The sequence below is a fragment of the Kogia breviceps genome, chromosome 5 (genome assembly GCF_026419965.1).
Source record: "Kogia breviceps isolate mKogBre1 chromosome 5, mKogBre1 haplotype 1, whole genome shotgun sequence".
Taxonomy (NCBI): domain Eukaryota; kingdom Metazoa; phylum Chordata; class Mammalia; order Artiodactyla; family Physeteridae; genus Kogia; species Kogia breviceps.
The window spans coordinates 44,003,117-44,027,186 of NC_081314.1; the positions used below are offsets into that span (position 1 = coordinate 44,003,117).

General features: G+C 36.3%; 1 protein-coding gene across 9 annotated transcripts in view; it reads left to right on the plus strand.

The window, feature by feature from the left end:
- The window catches only part of RSRC1 (arginine and serine rich coiled-coil 1), a 443,255-nt gene that overhangs the window by 415,512 nt on the left and 3,673 nt on the right, over window positions 1-24,070 (plus strand). For all 9 annotated transcript variants that reach the window (XM_059065529.2, XM_059065528.2, XM_067033908.1 and 6 more), the window contains one exon: window positions 19,590-19,696. In XM_059065529.2, the coding sequence (XP_058921512.1) occupies window positions 19,590-19,696 (107 nt within the window). The remainder of the gene's footprint in view (window positions 1-19,589; window positions 19,697-24,070) is intronic.

The window sequence follows — 24,070 nt, forward strand, 5'->3', positions numbered from 1 at the left end:
GATTCGTTGTCTATTCAGGTTTTCAACAGATGCAGGGCACTTCAAGTTGATTGTGGAGCTTTAATCCGCCGCTTCTGAGGCTGCTGGGAGAGACCTCCCCCTCTCTTCTCTGTTCGCACAGCTCCTGGGGTTCAGCTTTGGACTTGGTCCCGCCTCTGCGTGTAGGTCGTCCGAGGGCGACTGCCCTTCGCTTAGACAGGACGATGTTAAAGGAGCAGTTGATTCGGGGGCTCCAGCTCACTCAGGCTGGGGGGAGGGAGTGGCACGGGGGCAGGGCGAGTCCGCGGCGGCAGAGGCCGATGTGATGCTGCGCCGGCCCACGGCGCACCGTGCGTTCTCCTTGGGGAGCTGTCCCTGGATCCCGGGACCCCGGCAGTGGTGGGCTGCACAGGCTCCCGGGAGGGCCGGTGTGGAGAGTGACCTGTGCTCACACACAGGCCTCTTGGTGGTGGCAGCAGCAACCTTAGCGTCCGACACCCGTCTCTACTGTCCGTGCCGGCAGCCGCGGCTCGCGCCCGTTTCTGGAGTTCCTCTACGCGGTGCTCTTAATCCCCTCACCTCACGCCCGAGGAAGCAAAGAGGCAAGAAAAAGTCTCTTGTCTCTTCGGCAGCTCCGCGCCCGCTTCTGGGGCTCCTTTAAGCGGCACACTTAATCCCCTCTCCTCGCGCCCAGGCAGCAAAGCAGGAGGAAAAGGTCTCTTGCCTCTTCGGCAGCTCCAGACTTCTCCCGAACTCCCTCCCGGCCAGCCGTGGAGCACTAGCCCCCTTCAGGCTGTTTTCACTCTGCCAACTCCAGACCTTTCCCTGGGATCCGACTGAAGCCCAAGCCTCAGCTCCCGGCCCCGCCCGCCCCGGCAGGCGAGCAGACAAGCCTCTCGGGCTGGTGAGTGCCGGTCGGCACCGATCCTCTGCAGGAATCTCTCCGCTTTGCCCTCCGCACCCCTGTGGCTGAGCTGTCCTCCGCGGATCCGGAGCTTCCCCCTCCGGCGCCCGCAGTGTCCGCCCGTGAAGGGGCTTCTAGTGTGTGGGAGTCTTTCCTCCTTCACGGCTCCCTCCCACTGGTGTAGGTCCCGTCCCTATTCTTTTGTCCCTGTTTATTCTTTTTTCTTTTGCCCTACCCAGATATGTGGGGAGTTTCTTGCCTTTTTGGAGGTCTGAGGTCTTCTGCCAGCGTTCGGTGGGTGTTCTATAGGAGAAGTTCCACGTGTAGATGTATTTCTGATGTCTCTGTGAGGAGGAAGGAGATCTTCGCGTCTTACTCTTCCACCATCTTTAAGCCTACCACCAATTTTTTTCATTTTGATGAAGCACAGTTTATCTACTTTATTTTATGTTGCTTATGCTTTTGATGTCACGTCTAAAACAACTTTGCCTACCCCAAGGTCTCAAAGGTTTAATACTATATTTTCTTCTAAGACTTTTATATTTTTAGGTCTAACATTCTCTGTGATCCATTTGGAGTTCATTTTTGTGTACGGTGTGAGGAAAGGATTCAACTTTCTTCTTTTGCATGTGGGTATCCAGTTGTCCCAGCCCCATTTGTTAATCTCATTCACTTTTAAACTATTTTTTTTAAGGATGAAATACATTCAGAAGTATTTATAGTATATATGAAAGTACAAAAATAACAATAATACAGACACCTACACTCATCTCCCAACTTGACATGCAAAACAATGAAAACCCCTTCTGTAGTGTTCTCAAACCTTACCTGTCCTGAATTCTGTGTTTGTTATTCTTTTGCTTCTCTGTATGGTTTCACCACATTTGTGTGTATTCCCAATAATGTAACATTTAGTTTCAGATGCTTTTTAACATTTTATAAATGAAAAAACAGTGTATGATTTTTTTATGACTTGCTTTTTCTGTTCAGCATTATGATATACATCCATAGTAATGCCTATAGTTGTGGTTTATTCATTTCATGGTTGTAAACTATTCTATTTTCTGAATATATCAAAATTTATTCATTCTCCTCTTGATGGACATTCGGGTTGTTTCAGATTTTTTGCTTTTACAAACATTGATGATGTAAACATTCTAGTACCCCTCTCCTGGTGCACATATGCAGAAATTTCTCTAGGGTATATATGCTTAGGAATAGAATTGCTGAGATATAAGGAAGACGTGTCTTCCACTCTACCAGAGAGTGCCAAATTGTTTGCAAAGTTGTTGGTGCCCGTCTTTACTCACACAAGTATTTCATAACATTTCTGGTTGCTTCACATCCTGGCCATACTTGATATTTCCAGTCTTTCTCATTGTTGCCAATGTGTGGTTTTATTGTCACAATGTGGTGACTATAAAATGGCATCTGATCTTGGTGTGAATGAGCATTTCCAAGATTACCAGTGGAGTTGAGTATCTTCTCATGTGTTTATTGGTTTGGTGTTTCTTCATCTGTGACATGCTTATTCAAGCTTTTAATGCCTTTTTCTATTGGTTTTATCTTTTACTAATTCTTGGTCAATTAATCTGTATTGCAGATATCTTCTCTCTCAATAGATGTTAATTTTTATATATTGGAACTTACCAGTCCTTTCTTTTATGTTTTGTATTTTTTTATGCCCTGTTTCAGAAATTCTTCCTTAATTCAAGGACATAAGCATATTCTCCTACATATTCTTCTAAAAATTTTATCTTTCATGGTTAAATCTTTAAGTCACCTGGAATTGATTTTTGTATATGGTGCACTATAGGGATCCATTATTTTTTTTCATATAGGTAACTTGTTTTTCCCAATATCATGTATTCAGTACTCCTTTTTCCCTACTAAACTGCAATGCCAGCTCCTTCATCAACCAGGTTTCCCAATATGTGTAGACTATTTCTGTCCTCTCTGTCCTATTGTATTGGTCAATTTTATTTATCCCTGTACTAATAGAGCATGTATTAGTTACTAGCTTTATAATAAGTCTTGACATCTGATAAGACGTCACCAACCTCATTTTTCTTCTATATGAATATTTTGGTTATTTTTAATCTTTGCTTTTCTGAATAAATTTGAGGATTTTTTGAGATTCACTAAATAGAAAAGTAAATAGACTGACCAATTAATATCCTGGGATTTTTACTGAAATTACATTGACTCTGTAGATTGACTTGGTAAGAAATGATATCTTTATGATATTGTGTCTTCTTATCCTTTAACATGGTATAGCTCTTCATACTTACTTAGGTCTTCTTTAGTGTCTGTTAATAAACTTTTACAATTTTCTTACTAACGGACTAGCACATAATTCGTTGGATTTATTTGTAGATGCATTACATTTTTATGCTATTAAAATATTATTTTTTAATTATATTTTCTTCTCATGGCTGATATACACAAATGCAGTTGACTCTTAAATATTGATTTTGTACCTAACTAATATATTATCTGTAGATACTTTGGGGTTTTCTATATAGACAATAATATTATCTAATAATAGTGACTTTTTTGTTTCTTCCTTTCCATTTGTTATATCATTTGTTTCTTCTTAAAATCTTACTGCACTGACTAGGACCACCAATACCTAACAGAAGTGATGATAGCTAGCTAGCATCATAATCCTGTTTGTGGGCATAAAAATATTCTTTTTACAAACACCATATGCTAATACATATATATGGAATCTAAAAAAACAGTACTTATGAACCTAGTGGCAGGGCAGGAATAAAGACACAGATGTAGAGAACGGACTTGAGGACACAGCGGGGGAGGGGGAAACTGGGATGAAGTGAAAGAGTAGCATTGCCATGTATACACTACCAAATGTAAAATGGATGGCTAGCGGGAAGCTGCTGCATAGCAAAGGGAGATCAGCTTGATGCTTTGTGAAGATCTAGAGGGATGGGATAAGGAAGGTAGGAGGGAGGCTCAAGAGGTCGGGGTATGGGGATATATGAATACATATAGCTGATTCACTTTGTTGTACAGCAGAAACTAACACAACACTGTAAAGCAATTATACTCCAGTAAAGATATAAAAAAAGATTTTTTAATAAAAATAAATAAATTAATTAAAAATTTAAAAAATATATTGTTTTTAAACCTGATACCGTTAAGTGTATTTGCTTTACCTTTTTCATTTTGGTTTAGTTAGTGGGACGGGGTACATTCTCTTTTTAGATTAGAGATGTTTCCTTCCTTTCCTAGTTTGTTTTTAATCTCAAATAAATGTTGCACTTTGTCAAAGAATTTAGGTTTTTAGTTTAGTTTTTCTCCTTTAATCAGACGATGTTATGAATTACATTAACATATCTTCTAAAGTTGAACCAAATCTACGGTCCTAGGACTCATCCAACATGATTTTGATGTATTATCTTTTTTTAACATTCCTTGATTTAATCTGTTCATATATTAAATTATACATATATATATATTTGTGTACAAATAGATGTGTTTGTATTTTTCCCTCTTACCCTTTTTGCATCTGCATTCATGACCTGCTTCCACAGCTTCTCCCTTTTTGTACTATTCTTGACTGTTGTTGATAGCACGTTTGTGCTAGCCTATAAAATGAGTTAAGAAGTCAGTTTGTATAACATCAAAATTATCTTTTCCTTGAAGTTTTGGTAGAATTTTTATGTAAAACCTTATGAACCTAGAGTTTATTTTAAAATTTTTCACAAATGATTCAATTTCTCTATGAGTAGAGGACTTACTAAGACTATAAACTTCCTGTTTAGTCTTTGTGGATTCCTTACTTCGTGTGATCTCAGCAATACATTTAATTTAATTTTTTAAAAATATATTTTATCTAGCATTATTTGTTCTTGGTTTCAGCACAGGTATCATTTAGAGAATATTATCCTACATTTTCTAGGAAACAAATCTTCATTTAAGTGTCATTCCTCTTCAGTGTGACTTACCACATCACTCCATTAAAACTGCTTTTTTCAAAATCACCAATACTGTCTAATTTGCCAAATCTAGGGGAGGTTTTCTTATCACATTCAGCCTTGCAGCAGCATTCAATGCAACTCACCACACTTCTTCTTGAAACATCCCTTTTTTCACTTAAAATACGGCATGATACTTACCTGATTTTGCTACCAGCCCTGGCCAGCCATCTCTTCCTTCTACCCAGTCTGCAAGTGTTTGTATTCACTGGAACTCAGTTCTTTTCTATCTCTTTTCTCCTTGAGTGAATTTATCATTTTCCATGGGAGTAAATGCCTTGTATATGCTTATTACTTCCAAATTTATATCTTCAGCCCAGGCTTTCTCTTTTGAATTCCAGACTTACTTTCTTTTCAAAACCTACAAGCATCTCAAAGTCATCATCTTTAAAACTGAACTCTTAATTCCATGCCCAAGTCTTCTTTGTCTTAGTAAATAGCACTACTGTTTATCTAGTTACTTGATTCAGAAACTTAAAAATCAGCTTGATTCTTCTCTTTGCCTCACTCTGTACAAAATTAGTGTCTATTCTTTATTTAAAATATGTCCCCGTCTTATCTGTCACCCCTGATCTGCGTAGTCATCATCTCTTGCCTAGATCCCTGTAATAGCCTCACAATTAACTGGTTTCTCTATACTCTCTTGACATGCTAGAGAATGACCATTGGCTACTTTAGACTGAGTGCTATGGGAAGGCCTCCTTGAGCTGGCATTTAAACTAAATCTGAACAAAAAGCAACTTGCCATGCAAAGATCATTCTAGGTGGAGGGAACAGCTTCTCTAAAGATCCTAAGGGGGAAGCAAGTTTAGAATGCTTAAGAAGGCCAGTGTAGCTAGGACAAGCGTTAGAGATTTGGTTGAAGAGTTTAGCAGGATCCAGGTTACGTAGGATTTTGTCAGTAAGAGTATGGAGTTTGAATTTTATTCTAAGAGAGACAGGAGCTAATGGAAAGGGATAGTTTAAATGTAGAGGGTAAGAGAGAAAAATCAAGGTCTGGAGTTTGGTAATGATGTTAGGACCTAAAAATTTGAGGGTCATAAGCATATAGATGGTATTTAGAGCTATGGGTCACCTAGAGAGAGAAAAAAAGATAGAGAAGAAAAAGGGCCCTAGTCTGATCACTGGGGCACCCTAACATTTAGAGGGCCTGTATAGGAAAATGAGGAATTGTGACCAGTGGGGAGAAAGAAAACCTGGAGTGTAAGGTGTCATGGAAGCCAAATAAAAAAGTTTCAAGAATAAGGGAGTTGTCACCTCTGTTGAGTAATGGGTCAGAAAAGAAATAGAAATAGAATTCTGCTCCTATAAAGGTCATCACTTAGTAGTTTACAGGACAATGAAAAGCTAGCTTTTAAGTACTCTGTAGAAATTCTTGAGAGCAATAAATAAGTATCTACCATTTTCCAAAGAGAGAGAAGGAATCTTCAAGGAGCTTCCCTCCCCAATAAAGGAATGCCACATTCTTTAGCAATAGTAGCCTGTCTGTGTTCAGCTCATCATTCAACAAATACCTACTAGAGTCTTTGTGAATGCTTAGTATGACCCCAACACTTTTCTTGTTAGAAGAACAAGAACATCATTCATGCTCTTTGGCACATTGCTACTTTATAGCAAAATTTCAGGATAGTTGATAACCTTTTGGACCAGATCCAATTCTCTTAGAGCTCACAGCTTTGCAGTATCTCTGACTGGACAGTCACAGAGAAATAAATATGTTCTCCCTCGCAGTCAGAATATGGAGGAACAAGTAAACTTGTTTTGTTTACAAGGAACCTTCCGTCAGTCATCACTTCTGAACAAAGACTTTTTGCAGTGAGTAATTATCATTTAAGGTAGTAACTGGCTTTACGAATGTGTTTACTAAACAAGATTTTTAGAAAAACAGCAGGGAGACATTGAAATTTATCTTTCAAATCCATTTTCTGCCTATTTTGGTAAAATGGCTTTCTGATGTGTTGGACAGTAATTGCTTCCGGGTACTTGTTTTACTGTCTGGCTAATCACTGTCTCATTGCTTCTGGATTATTGACCTCCTCTATCCATCTGGCTGCCAGGATCAAGCCCTGAGTCAGCCTGTAAAAACTCTTCTTGAAATGTTTTAAATTAATTGTGGATTTGCAGTGGTTTCATTTTCAAAGGTTTATTTTTAGTGCTGATATTATGATATCCGTTTTGTGATTATTAAGTGAATTCAAGCAGGCCTGGAAGTGGTTGTGTACGTATTTGTGTGTATATATAAAATTTTTATTTTTATTTTTATTTATTTTTAACATCATTATTAGAGTATAACTGCTTTATAATGGTGTGTTAGTTTCTGCTTTGTAACAAAGTGAATCAGCTATGCATATACATATATCCCCATATCTCCTCCCTCTTGCATCTCCCTCCCACCCTCCCTATCCCACCCCTCTAGGTGGTCACAGAGCACCGAGCTGATCTCCCTGTGCTATGTGACTGCTTCCAACTAGCTATCTGTTTTACATTTGGTTATATGTCCATGCCACTCTTTCACTTCGTCCCAGCTTACCCTTCTCCCTCCCCGTGTACTCAAGTCCATTCTGTACATCTGCATCTTTATTCCTGTCCTGCCCCTAGGTTCTTCAGAACCATTTTTTCTTTTTTTTTTTTTTAGATTCTATATATATGTGTTAGCATACGGTATTTGTTTTTCTCTTTGACTTAACTTCACTCTGTACAACAGACTCTAGGTCCATCCACCTCACTACAAATAACTCAATTTCGTTTCTTTTTATGGCTGAGTAATATTCCATTGAATATATGTGCCACATCTTTATCCATTCATTTGTCAATGGACACTTAGGTTACTTCCATGTCCTGGCTATTGTAAATAGAGCTGCAACGAACATTGTGGTACATGACTCTTTTTGAATTATGGTTTTCTCAGGATATATGCCCAATAGTGGGATTGCTGGGTCGTATGGTAGTTCTATTTTTAGTTTTTTAGGGAACCTCCATACTGTTCTCCATAGTGGCTGTATCAATTTACATTCCCACCAACAGTGCAAGAGGGTCCCCTTTTCTCCACACCCTCTCCAGCATTTATTGTTTGTAGATTTTTTGATGATGGCCATTCTGACTGGTGTGAGGTGACACGTCATTGTAGTTTTGATTTGCATTTCTCTAATGATTAGTGATGTTGAGCATCCTTTCATGTGTTTGTTAGCAATCTGTATATCTTCTTCGCAGAAATGTCTATTTAGGTCTCTGCCCATTTTTGGATTGGGTTGTTTGTTTTTTTGATATTGAGCTGCATGTGCTGCTTGTATATTTTAGAGATTCATCCTTTTTCAGTTGCTTTGTTTGCAAATATTTTTTCCCATTCTTCCCAGTAAGTTTTATTTCATTAATCTTTATGCCACATATGCACCCTTTCTCTCGCTAGTGGGTGGCCAGAACGTAACAACTTGCAAACAAAAGCAAAAGCATTACTGGGGTTATACAAAGAAGAGAGTTGAAGATTTTTTTTTTTTATCTCCTCTGCACCTAGGAGTGAGCATAACCAATGCTTTTGGGGGACTATAAGGAGGGTACATCTTTCCACTTTCTCTCAGATGGAGGACTGAGTGGATACGCTGTCTCTGGCTTCAATATTCATTTATGGAAAATTTGTCTTATTTTACTGTCATCCTCTAATAAACTGATGCATTCACTTCGCAAAATATAAGACTATGGAGTTATTATATGCACTTATAAACACACTTTTGGGAAAATGGTTCTTCTGATCTTCCATTACTCTTCATTTTCGTCTCATTAATTTTCAAGTTTCAACACACGTTCTTTAAAATAAGGATTTAAACATAAAACAATAACCCTAGATAAAGAACTAAGGGATTTTGATATTTTGTAGTTATTCTTTCTGTTTTTAGTATTTTTTGACCCTTACAAGTGTGTATAATAGTCACTATTAATATTCTTATTTTCTCTAATTTGTTATAAAAATGTAACTTTACTACAATGATGCAGTACTTTTTAACCATGAGAAACTGTAAGAATATCTTTATATTAAACCCAAAATACAGTATGAATATGAGATCTTATTTTTATATTAACATCTATATTTTGTAATGTATGTGGTATGTGTGTGTATTTATTTACTTTAGGTACATTTTGCTACATTTATATGTTCACACAGATTTTATATAGAGACATTAAAAAAACCAACAGGCATAGCGTTTGGGTGTTCATGGATGTTCATTATATACATATATATATGTGTGTGTGTGTATATATATATATATATATATATATATACACACACATATATATACATACATATATATATATATATGTTACTGGGGATGCAAAGATATAAGAGATAGAAGAACCTAGTAATTGCCTTTAAGATCAGAGTACAAAGCATTAGTTTGGATTTTACAAGGCCAGCCAGCAACAAAAGAGCAGTAATTTATGAGCTCAGCGTAAAAGAATAGCATAATTGCATTAAAAATTAATGCTAATGAACACTAAAATGGGGAAGGTGGTTATGATGAAAGTTTGTATTCATCTTCTCTGGTTTGAATGATGGCTAGTGGCTTGATTAATGGCTTAATTTCTATCAATTAGCGGGGAAAAATCTCCTGTGAGACAAGGGTAAATTGGGCATTGAATTACATATCTTGCTTTTGTGTGCTAAGAAAAAAGAGCTGCGTGTCTCTGATATTAGCCACAGTGACAAATGTGGTGTGCCTTGCGATGTCTGCATTAGCTCTCCTGACAGGCGAGTTGTGTGTGGTTATGGGGTGTTTGGAGATGGCTGGCAGACAGCATTCACTTCAAGTTCCTTAGAAACATACAACTCTTCCATCTACAGAATTTTAATTAAAGAGTCAATAAAAATTCTGGAATTAAAATGGATAACAGATAGCAACTTCAGAGTCTCTATTCTCTGTTAATCCAGGATATTTCAAATTATATTCCTTTCTTCTATTAAAATAAGAAAACTTCCAGTATCTTTAGCTTTGTTGGAATTATTACTTACCACTATTGAAAGTGGATTTGACTACCCATGTTTATTACGTTTGAGAGAAGCATAAGGCAATAGTCTATGTAGTTCGTCTGCATAGTGGTTGTTTAGCCAAATTCTCAGAAACCATTCTAGTTTTTTGTAGCAACAATTGATGCACAATAAATAAAGAACAGCTCTAAAATAGTAATTTACCATTCGGGTTGTCTTCAGGCTTAAATGAAAGAATGATAGGTTTTCTAAAAACTTTATTTCTTTTATTCATTAATAAAGGTTTTCAGAATGTGACTTATATAATTCTTTAAAAATTTATTCGAGTATGAACGATTCCAAAAGTATACATCTGTAATCTAGCTCAAGATAACGCCAGAAAACCAAGACAATATATATGGCATCTCCTCCACAAATAAAGCTACGTTGTATTTTACTGCATGTATAAGCATTAAAATGCAGAATAAGAACAATACCAAGAACATTTATTATTCTAGTAAATGGGTAAGAAGGAAGAAAAATATATGTTTCTTGGCAGGAGTGGGTAAAGAATTTATTTGACTAGGAAATAATGACTGGATCACAATTCAGGGATTGGATCCCACTTCTACCACCAACTAGCCCAGTGACCTTGGCCAAGTTACTTAGCCTCAGTTTCTCATATGTACAATGAAAATAATAATAGTACTATCTCTTATGGTTATGATAGTTAAAAGAGTTAATCCATGTGAAGTGCTTAGCACTCAGTGCCATAAGTGTAAGATTCTGTTACTGCCGTGCTTCTGCTACCATAACAGCTCATCCGGCCTTTTTAACAACCATTTAAAAGAAAAATTAGCCTCTACGACCTTCCTCACTAGAAAGGCATCGCAGATGTTGATGATCAAATATATGTTTGTATGTTTATATGTTTATAAATCATGTTTTAAAACATGATTTCTACCACATGACTACCATTTTAGGGAGTGTGTGGTAGTAGACATCCATTAGGATTCTATATGGCCAGAAATTGAGGTTCATATACCAACTTTTTAGCCAACTTCTGTGTCTTAGTACAATTACTAAATCAGCCCTCTAGTCCTGTTACTAGTAATAGCTCTCAGTTACTAAGTGTTTTTAATGCTTCCTCAGCCGTGTGCTGAACACAAGTGTCATCTCCCAGATTTTCATGACTTGTTCCTTCACATGATTCTTCTTTCTGCTGAAGTCACCATGTCAGGGAGTTCTTTCCTGGTTACCCCATCTGAGATAGCCTCCCTTTCTCCTTTGTAGCCCTCTAACCTGCTCTGTTTTCCTTGATATTATATTGTTTATTTACATATTTATTATTCACTTCTTCCATTGAAACATAAGCTCCATGAGGGAAGAAACTCTTGTCTCTAAACCCTGGTATGCAGAACAATGCCTGAGTGTGCTCAAATATTTGGAAGTAGGAAAGGAGAGAGAAACGGAAGGAAGAAAGGAGGGAGGCAACCTCTCAACCATCCTACGATGTTTCACCTATTATCCCCATGCCACAGAGGAGAGAACTGAGACCACCACAACACACTTGCCCAAGGTCACAAAGCTAGTAAGTAGAAGAGACAGTGTTTAATCCAGATAGTCTGAACCCAGAGCTGTTAAAACTAACCACTTAGAGACATTTAATTTCTTAAAGTTACAAAACCTTTTATAATTTGACATTTCTCCCCCATGATGTTTTTTTAATGGTTATTTTAATGCCCCTTAATTTTTAAGTTTTCAACAAATGTTTATTGACTGTTTACTAAATAATAGAGCATACTATACTAACTCCTGAAGTTGACACAGAAGGGTATGTCCCCTCTAGCTGGGGAAATGAAGCTTTTGCTCATGAAGAGATTAATATCAGTGGGAGGTAACGTATGCTGAGAGCCAAATGAATTATAGAAGAGGCCCCTTTTCTCAGAGGTGGCAAGGGAAGTGACAGGGAGGATTCAGGAAAGGTAAGAGCATTCTAGGTGAGAGGAACTAAATGAGGTGGAATTTGTGTGGATTTTCAGTATGGATTTTGTTTTTCATAAAACCTAGTCTGATGCTCAGTTCACTTGCACTTATTAAAATGTTTATCAGAAATTCTTCACTGGTTTAGTCACATTAAATTTATTCTTATTACTTAATTTGACATGGAAAGCAGTTTGTTATGAGTCTGTCTTGGACCCCATCCAAGGGGGGGTTGTTATTAGAGACACTCCAGGAGCCTCACTGACATATATAACTTGGTACTGTATCATAAGCTTCCAGAAGGCTGATAGACAAGCCACATTCTACTTAAGAAGTTTTCTCGTCTTTCACGTTATTTGTGGATATCGGTTCTGGAAATTGGTACCCAGGGATATGAGATTTATGAACAACCTTAAAATGTTACGGTTGGATAGATTTCTAATATATGTTTTATATGTTTTAATGAAAGAAACTTATTTAAAATACACTGTTTTGAACTGTTTTGAAGGGAAACCAGTGGCTATGTTTCATTAAAATTTGTGTTCATGAGGAGTTGCTTTAACTTTAAAATTCCAAGTGAGCTTTATGGTATGTTTTATTTGTCTACAGATTTTACTGAACAGCCATCTCCATTTACTTATTTATTGAATAGCCAGTTTGTTATTGTTTGCTTTTTTTCTTTCTTCTTGCAAAGCCCTTGAAAATACTTTATATTTCAAAGACTTTGTTTTCAGTGTCTATATTGTACCATAAAAGGGAATTTTGCAGATATTTCCATTCTTGACTAAAATTTGAATCCATTTAAACTGAAAATAAGATCTTCTCTTGTATTATTCATGTATTTGTAGCAGTAGTGTCAGTATATAAATTTTTTTCCCCTTGGTAGAGAAAAGTAGCATACGTAACTCAATAACTATGAAGCCAACCAACCCAAACTCTTTGTAATATAAAATGCATTTTAACTTTGGGGAAATTCATAAATTATTAATATTCAAAAGTAGTCATTTGGAGATGAGATTTTAATGTGTAAGGTACCTTTCATGAAACTCTTGTTGTCAGTTAGCCCATTACATTTTGGGTAATAGTGCCATCTGCTGTTCTCCGCCTGGCATTGCTGCCAGTTTAGAGAGGTTGGCTTGTTGGTAATCTGCAAATGGTGTACATATTTAAATTTTGCCTTTTCAAATAAAAGGTTTATATTGGACCTTGTCATCTTTACCTACTAATCTTAAATTTGTGTACCTTTTGATAACACAGAAAACTCTGTAAATGTGTCATGTGAAATTTTCAAATATAACTCAAAGTAGCAGATGAACGTAATTTTTATAATATAACATCAACAGTAACTAATAAAATATTTGATTTTAATTTTTCATCACAAAAAGAACAAAATAATTGTCCATGCAGTGAGTTGACTTTTTTAGTTTGCAGTGACTTAGCTTTCTGACTCCATTATTTTCTCTTTTATTATGAAATTTGAAATATTCTAAGGACAACTTGCAAGCAACCTATGGAAGTCATTTTGTTTACCAATAATGTGTTTATCAAAAAGCATCAAGTGCAAAGAGATATGTTTACTTCATGTTTACCATGTTAATGTTTATAAACATCCTGTAATTTTTTTTAATTTATTTATTTATTTTTGGCTGCGCATGGGCTTTCCCTGGTTGCGGTGAGAGGGGGCCACTCTTCGTTGCGGTGCATGGGCTTCTCATTGTGGTGCATGGGCTTCTCATTGTGGTGTCTTCCCCTTTTGCGGAGCATGGGCTCCAGGTGCGTGGGCTTCAGTAGTTGTGGCTCTCAGGCTCTAGAGCACAGGCTCGGTAGTTTTGGTGCACAGGCTTAGTTGCTCCACAGCATGTGGGATCCTCCTGGACCAGGTCTTGAACCCATGTCCCCTGCACTAGCAGGTGGATTCCTAACCACTGCACCACCAGGGAAGCCCCAGAAACATCCTGTAATTTTTATTCTCCCAGTAACTTTGTCACTTGTTTTCATTTTTACCTCATAGCTGATGAATACAGGATACTTTGTATGGTAAGCATTCATGCCAAGCATATAAACAATAACTAGGGGACTTCCCTGTTGGCACAGTGGTTAAGACTCTGCGCTCCCAATGCAGGGGGCCTGGTTTGATCCCTGGTCAGGGAACTAGATCCCACATGCATGCCGCAACTAAGAGTTCGCGTACCACAACTGAGGAGCCCACATGCCACAACTAAGGAGCCAGCAAGCCCCAACTAAGAAGCCCGCCTGCCACAACTAAGACTGGACGCAACCAAATAAATAAATAAATGTTTTTAAAAAATAAAAAAATAAACAATAACTAGTTTTAATTCACATTCTTCCCAGTCTTAAAATTGGTACAGAATTTTTTAATGACAAATTGGCATGTTAAACTTAAGGGCCTGAATGTAAAACAGTTTACTATAGGGACTTCCCTGGTGGTCCAGTGGTGGTTAAGACTCTGCGCTCCCAGTGCAGCGGGCCTGGGTTCGATACCTGTTCAGGGAACTAGATCCCGCATGACGCAACTAAGAGCCTGCGTGCCACAACTAAAAGATCCCACATGCCACAACGAAGATCCTGTACGTGGCAATGAAGATCCCGCGTGCCAGAATGAAGACCGGGTGCAGCCAAACAAACAAACAAATAAATAAATAAATATTTTAAAAAATAAAACAATTTACTATATATTATTGATGTGTTTTATTCTGCTTCCCAAAATGACAGGGTTATACTTAAGACATACATTTGTGGACATTGATCTTAGAATTTGAGTATGAAGCAGTTTAAAACATTTTTTATGCCTGTTTTCAGACAGCATGGAGCTGAGCTATTTATAAGGCTAAAAATGAAATCTCCCATGCATCTTTCAAATTTCAATTTATAATCTACAAACAATAAATGCTGGAGAGGGTGTGGAGAAAAGGGAACCCTCTTGCAGTGTTGGTGGGAATGTAAATTGATACAGCCACTATGGAGAACAGTATGGAGGTTCCTTAAAAAACTAAAAATAGAACTACCGTACGACCCAGCAATCCCACTACTGGGCATATACCCTGAGAAAACCATAATTCAAAAAGAGACATGTACCACAGTGTTCATTGCAGCACTATTTACAGTAGCCAGGACATGGAAGCAACCTAATTGTCCATTGACAAATGAATGGATAAAGAAGTGGCATATATATTCAATGGAATATTACTCAGCCATGACAAGAAATGAAATTGAGTTATTTGTAATGAGGTGGATGGACCTAGAGTCTGTCATACAGAGTGAAGTAAGTCAGAAAGAGAAAAACAAATACTGTATGCTAACATATATATGTATGGAATCTGAAAAAAAAAAAAGGTTCTGATGAACCTAGGGGCAGGACAGGAATAAAGGCGCAGACATAGAGAATGGACTTGAGGACACGGGGAGGGGGAAGGGTAAGCTGGGACGAAGTGAAAGAGTAGCATTGACATATATACACTAGCAAATGTAAAATAGATAGCTAGTGGGAAGCAGCCGCATAGCACAGGGAAATCAGCTTGGTGCTTTGTGACCACCTAGAGGGGTGGGATAAGGGGGGGGGGAGGGAGACGCAAGAGGGAGGGGATATGGGGATGTATGTGTATACATATAGCTGATTCACTTTGCTATGCAGCAGAAACTAACACAACATTGTAAAGCAATTATACTCCAATAAAGATGTTAAAGAAATTTATCTATCACTCTCTTACTCTTTAATTTAAATATCACATTCTTTAATTTAAATATCACCAGTAAAATGGTTCCCACATTGAAAGGTAAAAGCTATGTTGGTTTATTTTCATATTGTAAGTCAAGCAGACAGGCTTTCCCCTGTCTGCCCTGTCACTTTGTTAGTCCTGAAGAGATCTTTAAAGAAACACAAAGATAATGTTCTGTTTTTCCTCTAATCTTTCTCCTTCCTTCCTTTACAGTTTCTCCAGTGCTATTTTGTTAAATATACTAGTCCTTTGGCCAGCTTCTATGATAACACTTTTATTTGTATTAGGAGCTGGTTATATGCCCATATTTAAAGCTACAAACAATGCAAGCCTTAGACATCAAGTACTGTTTGTGAGCTCACCTCTGACATTTAATACTAATGATGTGCTTTGTAAATCCAAATGAGGGAATATGTTAGAGAAAAAAATCTGAGGGGTCAAACAGTTGATACATGTGAGACATCATCCTGAAGTCAGAAATATTGTTTTTGGTTGGGAACTAATGATTGTGAAATAGTTGTGAAACTAACACCTACACAAACAAATGTGTTTTCATGTTGACCAATTAAAGTTGAATCACTTGGAATGGTATCCATTATGATTTTTCTCTGCTATATTAATGCCATTATATATGTAACTAGTAAAAATATTATCCTCTCGTATGGCATGCATTAATAAGTTAGCTGGGCAAACAGTCTTCTCTCATTTCACATGCTCAGTTAGTACATTGCATAATTAAAAGGAGCTTTTATTCTAAAGTGTGTGGAACTATTTGCTCTTCCATGACACTCTGACAGTGTTTGCTTTTTATATAGGAAAATATATTCTTCCGAAGATGGGAGTGTTGGCTGTGACAGCTGTTACTTCCAAACATTCCATGCAGGATTTCTCACCTGAGAAAAGACTGGTTACAGCTGTCAGGGACACATCTCAGAAGCACTGTCTTTCTCTTAAATAAACTGGAACTTGCATAAAACTATATGCTTATAATTTGTGATTGGCCAAAAATTGAAGCAGAGATTTTTCATAAAATATTAATTTTTATTGAATGTGTTAGACCAGATTTCATACTCTCTATATCATTTAACCTTTTCAACTTAGTATGTAAAAATTAGTTTGATGCAAATAACTCTACCTTGTTAAACCAGTTATTACAGGTTTTTTTAATAAATTCAGTTATTATTCATATAGGCTAAAACCCCTGCGTTTTCAGATGCCTTAGCAGAGTATTCAGTGGCTCCTAATTCAGGTGTGTATTCGTTTCAGCTTAGACCAAGAGTTTAAACAGTAAGGTTGTGAACCATAATGTTGCATTTTTCCTGCCCAGGTAGCATGTGAAAAAAAAATACAAAAAAAAGTATGAAATGACACATGCCTGTGGCTATTTATTAAAGCACTAATTGTAAAAACAAAGGACTGGAAACAACTCAAATGACCATCAACAGGGCATTGGTAGGAAAAAACTGTCATAAAACCATAAAATAGGTTACTGTATAGCTGTAACATAGAATAAGGAAGTCTCTATACTGGAAAACATAGTGTTAAAAGTGAGAGAAGTAATATACATAGAAATGTATGGTATGCTAATTTTGTGTAAGAACGAAGAGAATATGTATACTTATATTTTCAGAAATAAGCAATGGAAGGATAATAATCAAAACCTAATAAAAAATGGTTACCTATGGATTGGGGAATGGGATAGGAAAGGAAACCTAGACTTCTCTGAATGATGTTTTAATTTTGACTTTGAAAGCATGTAAGTGTTTTATGCAATAAAAATATTAATTATGAAAACAGTAGAGCAAAACAAGATTTAACGAAAAAAAAGTGAAACGAACCTAACTATATATCAAGTTGGTAGCATAATCACATGGAGAATTATTTCAAGTGACTTTAGAGTATAATGTTTTGACAATTCCTCAGTGGAATAAATCCTAAGATCAAAAAGAACCATAAAGAAATTTTAAACTTTATTAATTCATCTAGTTGTTAATAGTAATATTTGTCTTATTATTTTGAAACTAATATATATTCAACTCACATATTAGGAAAAACAACTAAGTACTTTTGATCACATCATTAAGGCCTAATATTCTTAGAATAAGAGAAAAGATATACAAATATAACTCACATTCGATTTTCTTTTCTAAAAGTATGTATTTCCTACCCCACCCACTGAAAAAGCTGAGAAGCGGTGACAATCCAGTAACAACCAACACTCCTACTGCTCAGGTTACTGTCTTTAAGTATCATTCCCCACTAAAAGGAATCCAAGCCCTTTGGAGAAATGGCTGATTTCAAGTCTGAGACAGGAACTGTACAGGATGAACCTGGGACATCTTATCACACTTTAACAAAAGAGATCATATCAAAAGGATACAGGGACCAACATGAAGAGGCTCCCACTGCCCAAAGATAGAATCAAAATATGAAAATGACTATGACGGAGTGAAGTACATTACATATATAAATATTCATGAGCTCATAATGGTCATCTTTGGACCAAAATTGATAAATTAAGGGAAAGAATTAAATATTCTATCTTTTCCTCTACAGATTATACTTCACAGTTACAAAGTAGTCGATGAAGGAAATTCTTTGAATCACAGCTAATAAATGCAGGACAAATAATAGAATTAGGGGAAAAAAGTGACCATTTTGTAATGTCTAATAAAATAATGGAGCTAAGCAACAAATATTGTCTGCTACAACCATTAAGTGAAAGGTTGGTGGAGAACTGGGGTCAGGCTGACGTCACCTTGGACACACTGATCAATCTTAACATCATTAGAAGTGGGAGAAGCACATCCTGATATGATGTAATAGGAATTACACAGCACCACCTGTGATGTATTCTTTACCAAAAGAAATTGAACCTGAATCTTATCCCTGTCTAGATCTAATTGCTGGTTTACACAAAATATGAGGGATAGAAGAACATGTTAAATGACACCATGAGAATAAAAATCAGCAAAATCCAGAATGTAGAAAATTGTAAAGGCTAAATGATCCATTTTCTTCAATAAATAAATGACAATGAAAGGAAGGGATGGTGGACCGTAAGTGATTAAAAGGAATTTAAGATACTTGTCGACTAAGTGTAATGTGTGGACCTTGTTTGGATCCTGTTTCAAACAAACCAACTGTAAAAAAAAACACTTGGACAATCAGTGAAAATTAAACATGGATTATATAAGATGATATTAAGGAATTATTACTGATAACATTGGGTTTAAAGATGGTATTGTAGTTATGTTTCTAGTTTGTTTTGTTTTTTTAAGCCTTTATCTGAGATGCCTAAAAAAATATTTAGGGGTAACATGGCATTATGTCTGGGATTTACCTTTAAATACTCCAGGTCCACCCCGCAAAATTGAAGTGGGCATGGATAGATTAAATAAGAATAACAGGGCTTCCCTGGTGGCGCAGTGGTTGAGAGCCTGCCTGCCGATGTAGGGGACACGGTTTCGTGCCCCGGTCCGGGAAGATCCCACATGCCGCGGAGCGGCTGGGCCCGTGAGCCATGGCCGCTGAGCCTGCGCATCCGGAGCCTGTGCTCCACAACGGGAGAGACCACAGCGGTGAGAGGCCCATGTACCGCCACAAAAAAAAAAAGGAATAACAGAAAATTAATGATTATAGAAGCTGAGTGATGGGTGCAGATGGATTCATTGTGCTCTTATTCCTTTTTCCTTTTGTATTTCCATAGTAAAATTGGAAAAAAAATGTAAAGTCCTCCTTCCAGATTAGCACAGATTAGCTTGGATCATTTTAGCAGTACCTTCTCAGCAATGTTTTAGGTTTTAGATGAGAGTCTTAGTGGATAGGAATGTTATCTTTGTGGGTCTCCGGCGGGGGGGCGGGGGGGCAAAAAGTTTCTGTTATAACTTAACCATAATGTATTTTTTTTCCATCCAGTTAAATTTCATAAGTCGTAAAATTACTTCATAGAAAGAACATTGCTTAGGTATAGTGTTGATAACAAGCTGACACACCAGAATACACTGACATAATACCCTCTTTTTTAGACCAAGCCACCCTGGTAGAACAAGTAAAAAGAGTCAAAGAAATTGAAGCCATTGAAAGTGATTCTTTTGTTCAGCAAACATTCAGATCAAGTAAAGAAGTCAAAAAGGTAAGTTTTCATCCAGGCATTATGAATAAGCCTTTAGATTCCAACTAAAGGGATGCTTTATTAATGGATTTTACTTAAATGTAAGTGCTTCTTCTTCTAATAGATGAAGTAGGGTGAGAGTGTATCAGCATGTTATTGAGAGAGAGAATGAATCAGTGAGAATCAGTTCAAGTTTAACTTGTTAAAAAAACTGTGAAAATGTATCTGATACCATTTTTATTTTAAAATTCACCAAGAAGACAAAGTATAAGATGTCAACATGACGGTTCTATAACAATAATATACATGTCATGAACGTACACAGTTTTCTTTTCAGATGTATACATCTACTCTTTGAATTGACATTGCTAGAGGAAAGTTAGAAAAGAACTTTAACAATAAAATTATTACCCAAATAGTAACATATATTTACACTCTTTGCCCATATGGGTATCACTTATTCAACTCTAATAAAAGGAGCTTTGATTGGCATTTTATTTCTGTTGAATATTTCATGTATTCTTTCAGTCATTATCAGGGCTGCTTTTTGGAATTTGTGTTCCTTTAGTTGGAAAAAGCTATCTACTGTGAAATACATGTATTCTTCAATATCATACATATAATAAAGACATGGTATAGCTGTCACTTATTCAAAAATACTCTATATCTGTAGATATATTAATGACTGTATAGTATTTTACTGATGAATATATCATAATTGATTTATTTTTTTTCTCTGATAGATATTTTAGTAGTTGTAAGTTTGGAGGTATTGCATACATGTTTGTGAATACCCATTATTATCACCTTAGATAAAATTTTCAAAATGGAGTTGTTAAAGGTTAACATCGTTTATTTTCATACCTGTTCCCAAAGTCATTCTCCCAAAATATTGTATCGATTGAAATTCCACCTCGAAATGCAGAGAAATGTCTGTCTCTCACTCCCTGGTTAACACCAAGTCTTATCAGACTTTTTCATGTTTACTGACCTGATAGGTAAAAATTGACCTTTTGTTGTTCCATTAGCATTTCTTTTGTATTAGTGAGATGGACATCTTTTCAATTACCATGTGTATTTTAAAATAATTCATTATGGGGACATGAATTGAGCATGTGCAGGATGCCAGGATGCACTAGACAGCCTTGGTTAATCCATGGTCCTTGCCCTGTTATTTTGCTGATTTCATTTGAACATTTTTTAGTTTGCCACCACAACTCCTGAAAAAAAGGAGCTGTGAAATGGACATTCACAAATATAGTTGCCCATTTTATTAAATATCTTGTAAGTATTAAGAAGTCCTAAAAGAATTGTAATTTGTTTTGAAGTTTACTTGCTTATATTTGTCTTCTGGAGTTCACCTTGACTTCCCAGTTCTCACTGCACACACTTAAGATAACCTAGCATTTTCTTTCTGTGGAAATATTTATTCCTCTATGTTAATACACTAGGTTTTCTTCTAAACAACCTTTTCCCATTTGGTATTAATTATTAATATAGTAAATTTATTTTTAATTCCATTCCTCTCCTCCAAGATACTAGGAGTTCTTCCAATAACGAGTAAAATTGGCAGTGAGCAAGGAAATTGATCTAAAGTCTGCTTAATATAGTGGAAAGAACATGGGCTTTCAACTCAAGGAGGTCTGAGTTTGAATCTTAACTTCCACACTTCCTACCATGATTTATGATCTCGAGAAAACCTCTCAACCTCTTTCCAAGCCTCAGTTTCCAAATTCTTAAAATAGAGCTAATAATTCCTACTTTTTAGAGTAACTGAGGGTTAAATATAATGATTATCAAATATCTAACATGGTTCTTGATCCATTAAATGTTTATTTTTAAATTATATACTCTAGCATCTAAATTATTTGATATCTAAGTACATTCTATAAACTAAGTATGGTGCTTGAAAACTTTACTACTGTAGGCATTCAGACTGTCTGAAGTATAAACCTTACCCCATTTACATTTCTCTAATATGCCCCTTACTTTCCCTGAGTCTCCATGCTCACCAGTAAGACAGACCCCTTGCTGAGAAACACAGAAATTCTTTAGATATCTGGTTGCACCTTAAAAGATTTTTTAAATGTAATAATATCTATATATTTGAATTCCAAGATTAGTCATTTTTTTACCTTGTTTATATTCTCTAGAAAAGTTTTTAAATATTATTTCCTATAGTTATTAATCTTAAGATAACTGATTAAATCCAAGAGAAAAACTCTTCTTCCCACATCTATAACAAAACCCTATATATATAGTTAAATGGGCTTCCCTTGGGAGCAGTTTAAAGGAATTTCACCTACATCTCATCAAAGGGACCACCATTATTAATTATTTTTATAATTAGTTTTTGTTTGCTTTAGTTTTTAGTGCTAAGTTGGAATTTACTCAGCTTCAATGTAGCTTTTCTTGTACTTCCAATTCAGATGCCACCATTAAGGATTGAGAGGCCTAGGATGGACAGGAGGCTTTTCATTTTGTAAGCAACCTTCATAAACCTGTGTGAGGGAAACCCACCTTCTGTTTCAACTATCTTTCAAAAAGAGGTTCCCCTTAACAGTAATTCATAGAAAGAAATAAAATCAATCAAAATCAATCTGGAAAGCCTAGAACTGGATAGTTCTTGGTTGGATAAGTATGACAGAGACGCAGAAGAAGCCTAGAAATGTTAATCTAGCACTGTGAATTGAGCCCCTTCGAAATATACTTAGTTAAAGTATTTTACCAACATTTTTGTTTCTTTCCTCTAAAATTCAAACCAAATTGCAATAAACCTTGCATTTAGCAATTAGGAAGCAGTGGTCAAAAGCATGAGATGTAAACTCAGATCTGGAACAACATTTTGATTCTGCCATTTACTGGTCTTATGTCCTTAAACTACATAATAATCTCATTAAACCTTGGCTCTCGTCCCTTAAAATGGGGATAATACCCGTAGCAGAGGTTTTTATAAGGATGAGCAAGATACTTTACATAAAACAGTTAACCAAGTGCCTGGCGTATAGTAAGTACTCAAGACATGAAAGCTGTCACTACTACTCCTCTTCCTGCTGCTACTGAGGGCTGTATTTGTCTGTGGCCTCCTTGTAGATACAAGGATTCCTGTTTTGGTTGGGCCAGAGACTGTTTTATGTACTTTTTTATGGTCTATAGATCCTAAAATTCTCCTTATTTGAGGTTTGGTGAACAAGCAAATTAAGAATTACTTTACACAGTAACTTTCTGGTTTCATGTATAGACATAAGCTTTGGACCAATTTGTTTCAACACAGCCATTTGGAAATGTTAAAGCAGTAAGCAAATGATGTAAAACAATGTTGCATCATAGCCCCACTTTTGTATATATTTAATGTAAAATAACTAAAATAATGATGGCTACCATTAATACTAGACATTTAACATTTATAATTTAACTGATATCCTAATAACCCTTAATTATAGGTGAGGTTCAGCGAATTTCGTAACCCATGGTCAAACTGCTAATAAATAATAGAAAGCAGCAGCCAAACCAAATTTGTCCAACTCCAGAACCCATGTTTTTCCTACTAATCAATGTCTCTCATAATTGTGAACTCAATGCATATTCCCTGTTGAAATATAAAGAATACGCTAAAAAGCCACAGAAGATGGCATTTACCTTGGTGAATGTGCAGTAGTATAAAATATTAGCCATCCAACACTGGACTTATATTAGTCATCGCATTTCAAAATGATCAGAAGAGCAGTGATGGGCCAACAAAGAATAAATTCGCACTGGACTGTAATATAAAACAGAGGGCCAATTTATTAGTTTAGAAAGTGATATCCCTTTCCAGTTTCTAAAATGTCTGTGTCTACAGTATAAGGTAAGGATTCAGGATGTCCAAGAAGATGAATTATTTATCAGTAGATGACTTAGCAAAGGAGGTAAATTATCTAGAGGACCATTTCATCCAGGTCATGGGCAGATGTGATGGGCTATTCCTGATGCATAGCAAAGACTAACTCTCTTGAGGACTAAATTATGAACCAAGTTTCAACATTCTTCTCTCCTGGACAGTGCTACATGCATTGCTATAAAGTTTGTAATATCTCTGAAAAAGGCTTTTCTGTAACTAGTGACCCCTTCTGTTGGTAGAGTCTTTAGCTGTGTTAATTCCACTAATTTAGCTAGGGAGCTATTACCAAAAAAGTGGCTATTACCAGTGACATGCTAGACAGTGTGCCTCCTGCAACACATACTGATTTAACTAGTTTAACTTTGTGCAATCATATTTTTCTGGTGTGAGTAGAAAGATGATCTGATAGTTCCTGCTGTATCATCAACTTAAGGAACCAAGATGCAGCTTGTTTTCAGACTGGTCTCCCAAATAAGCTTATTACCAATTATTCAATCCTAAAACTGTTGTATTTG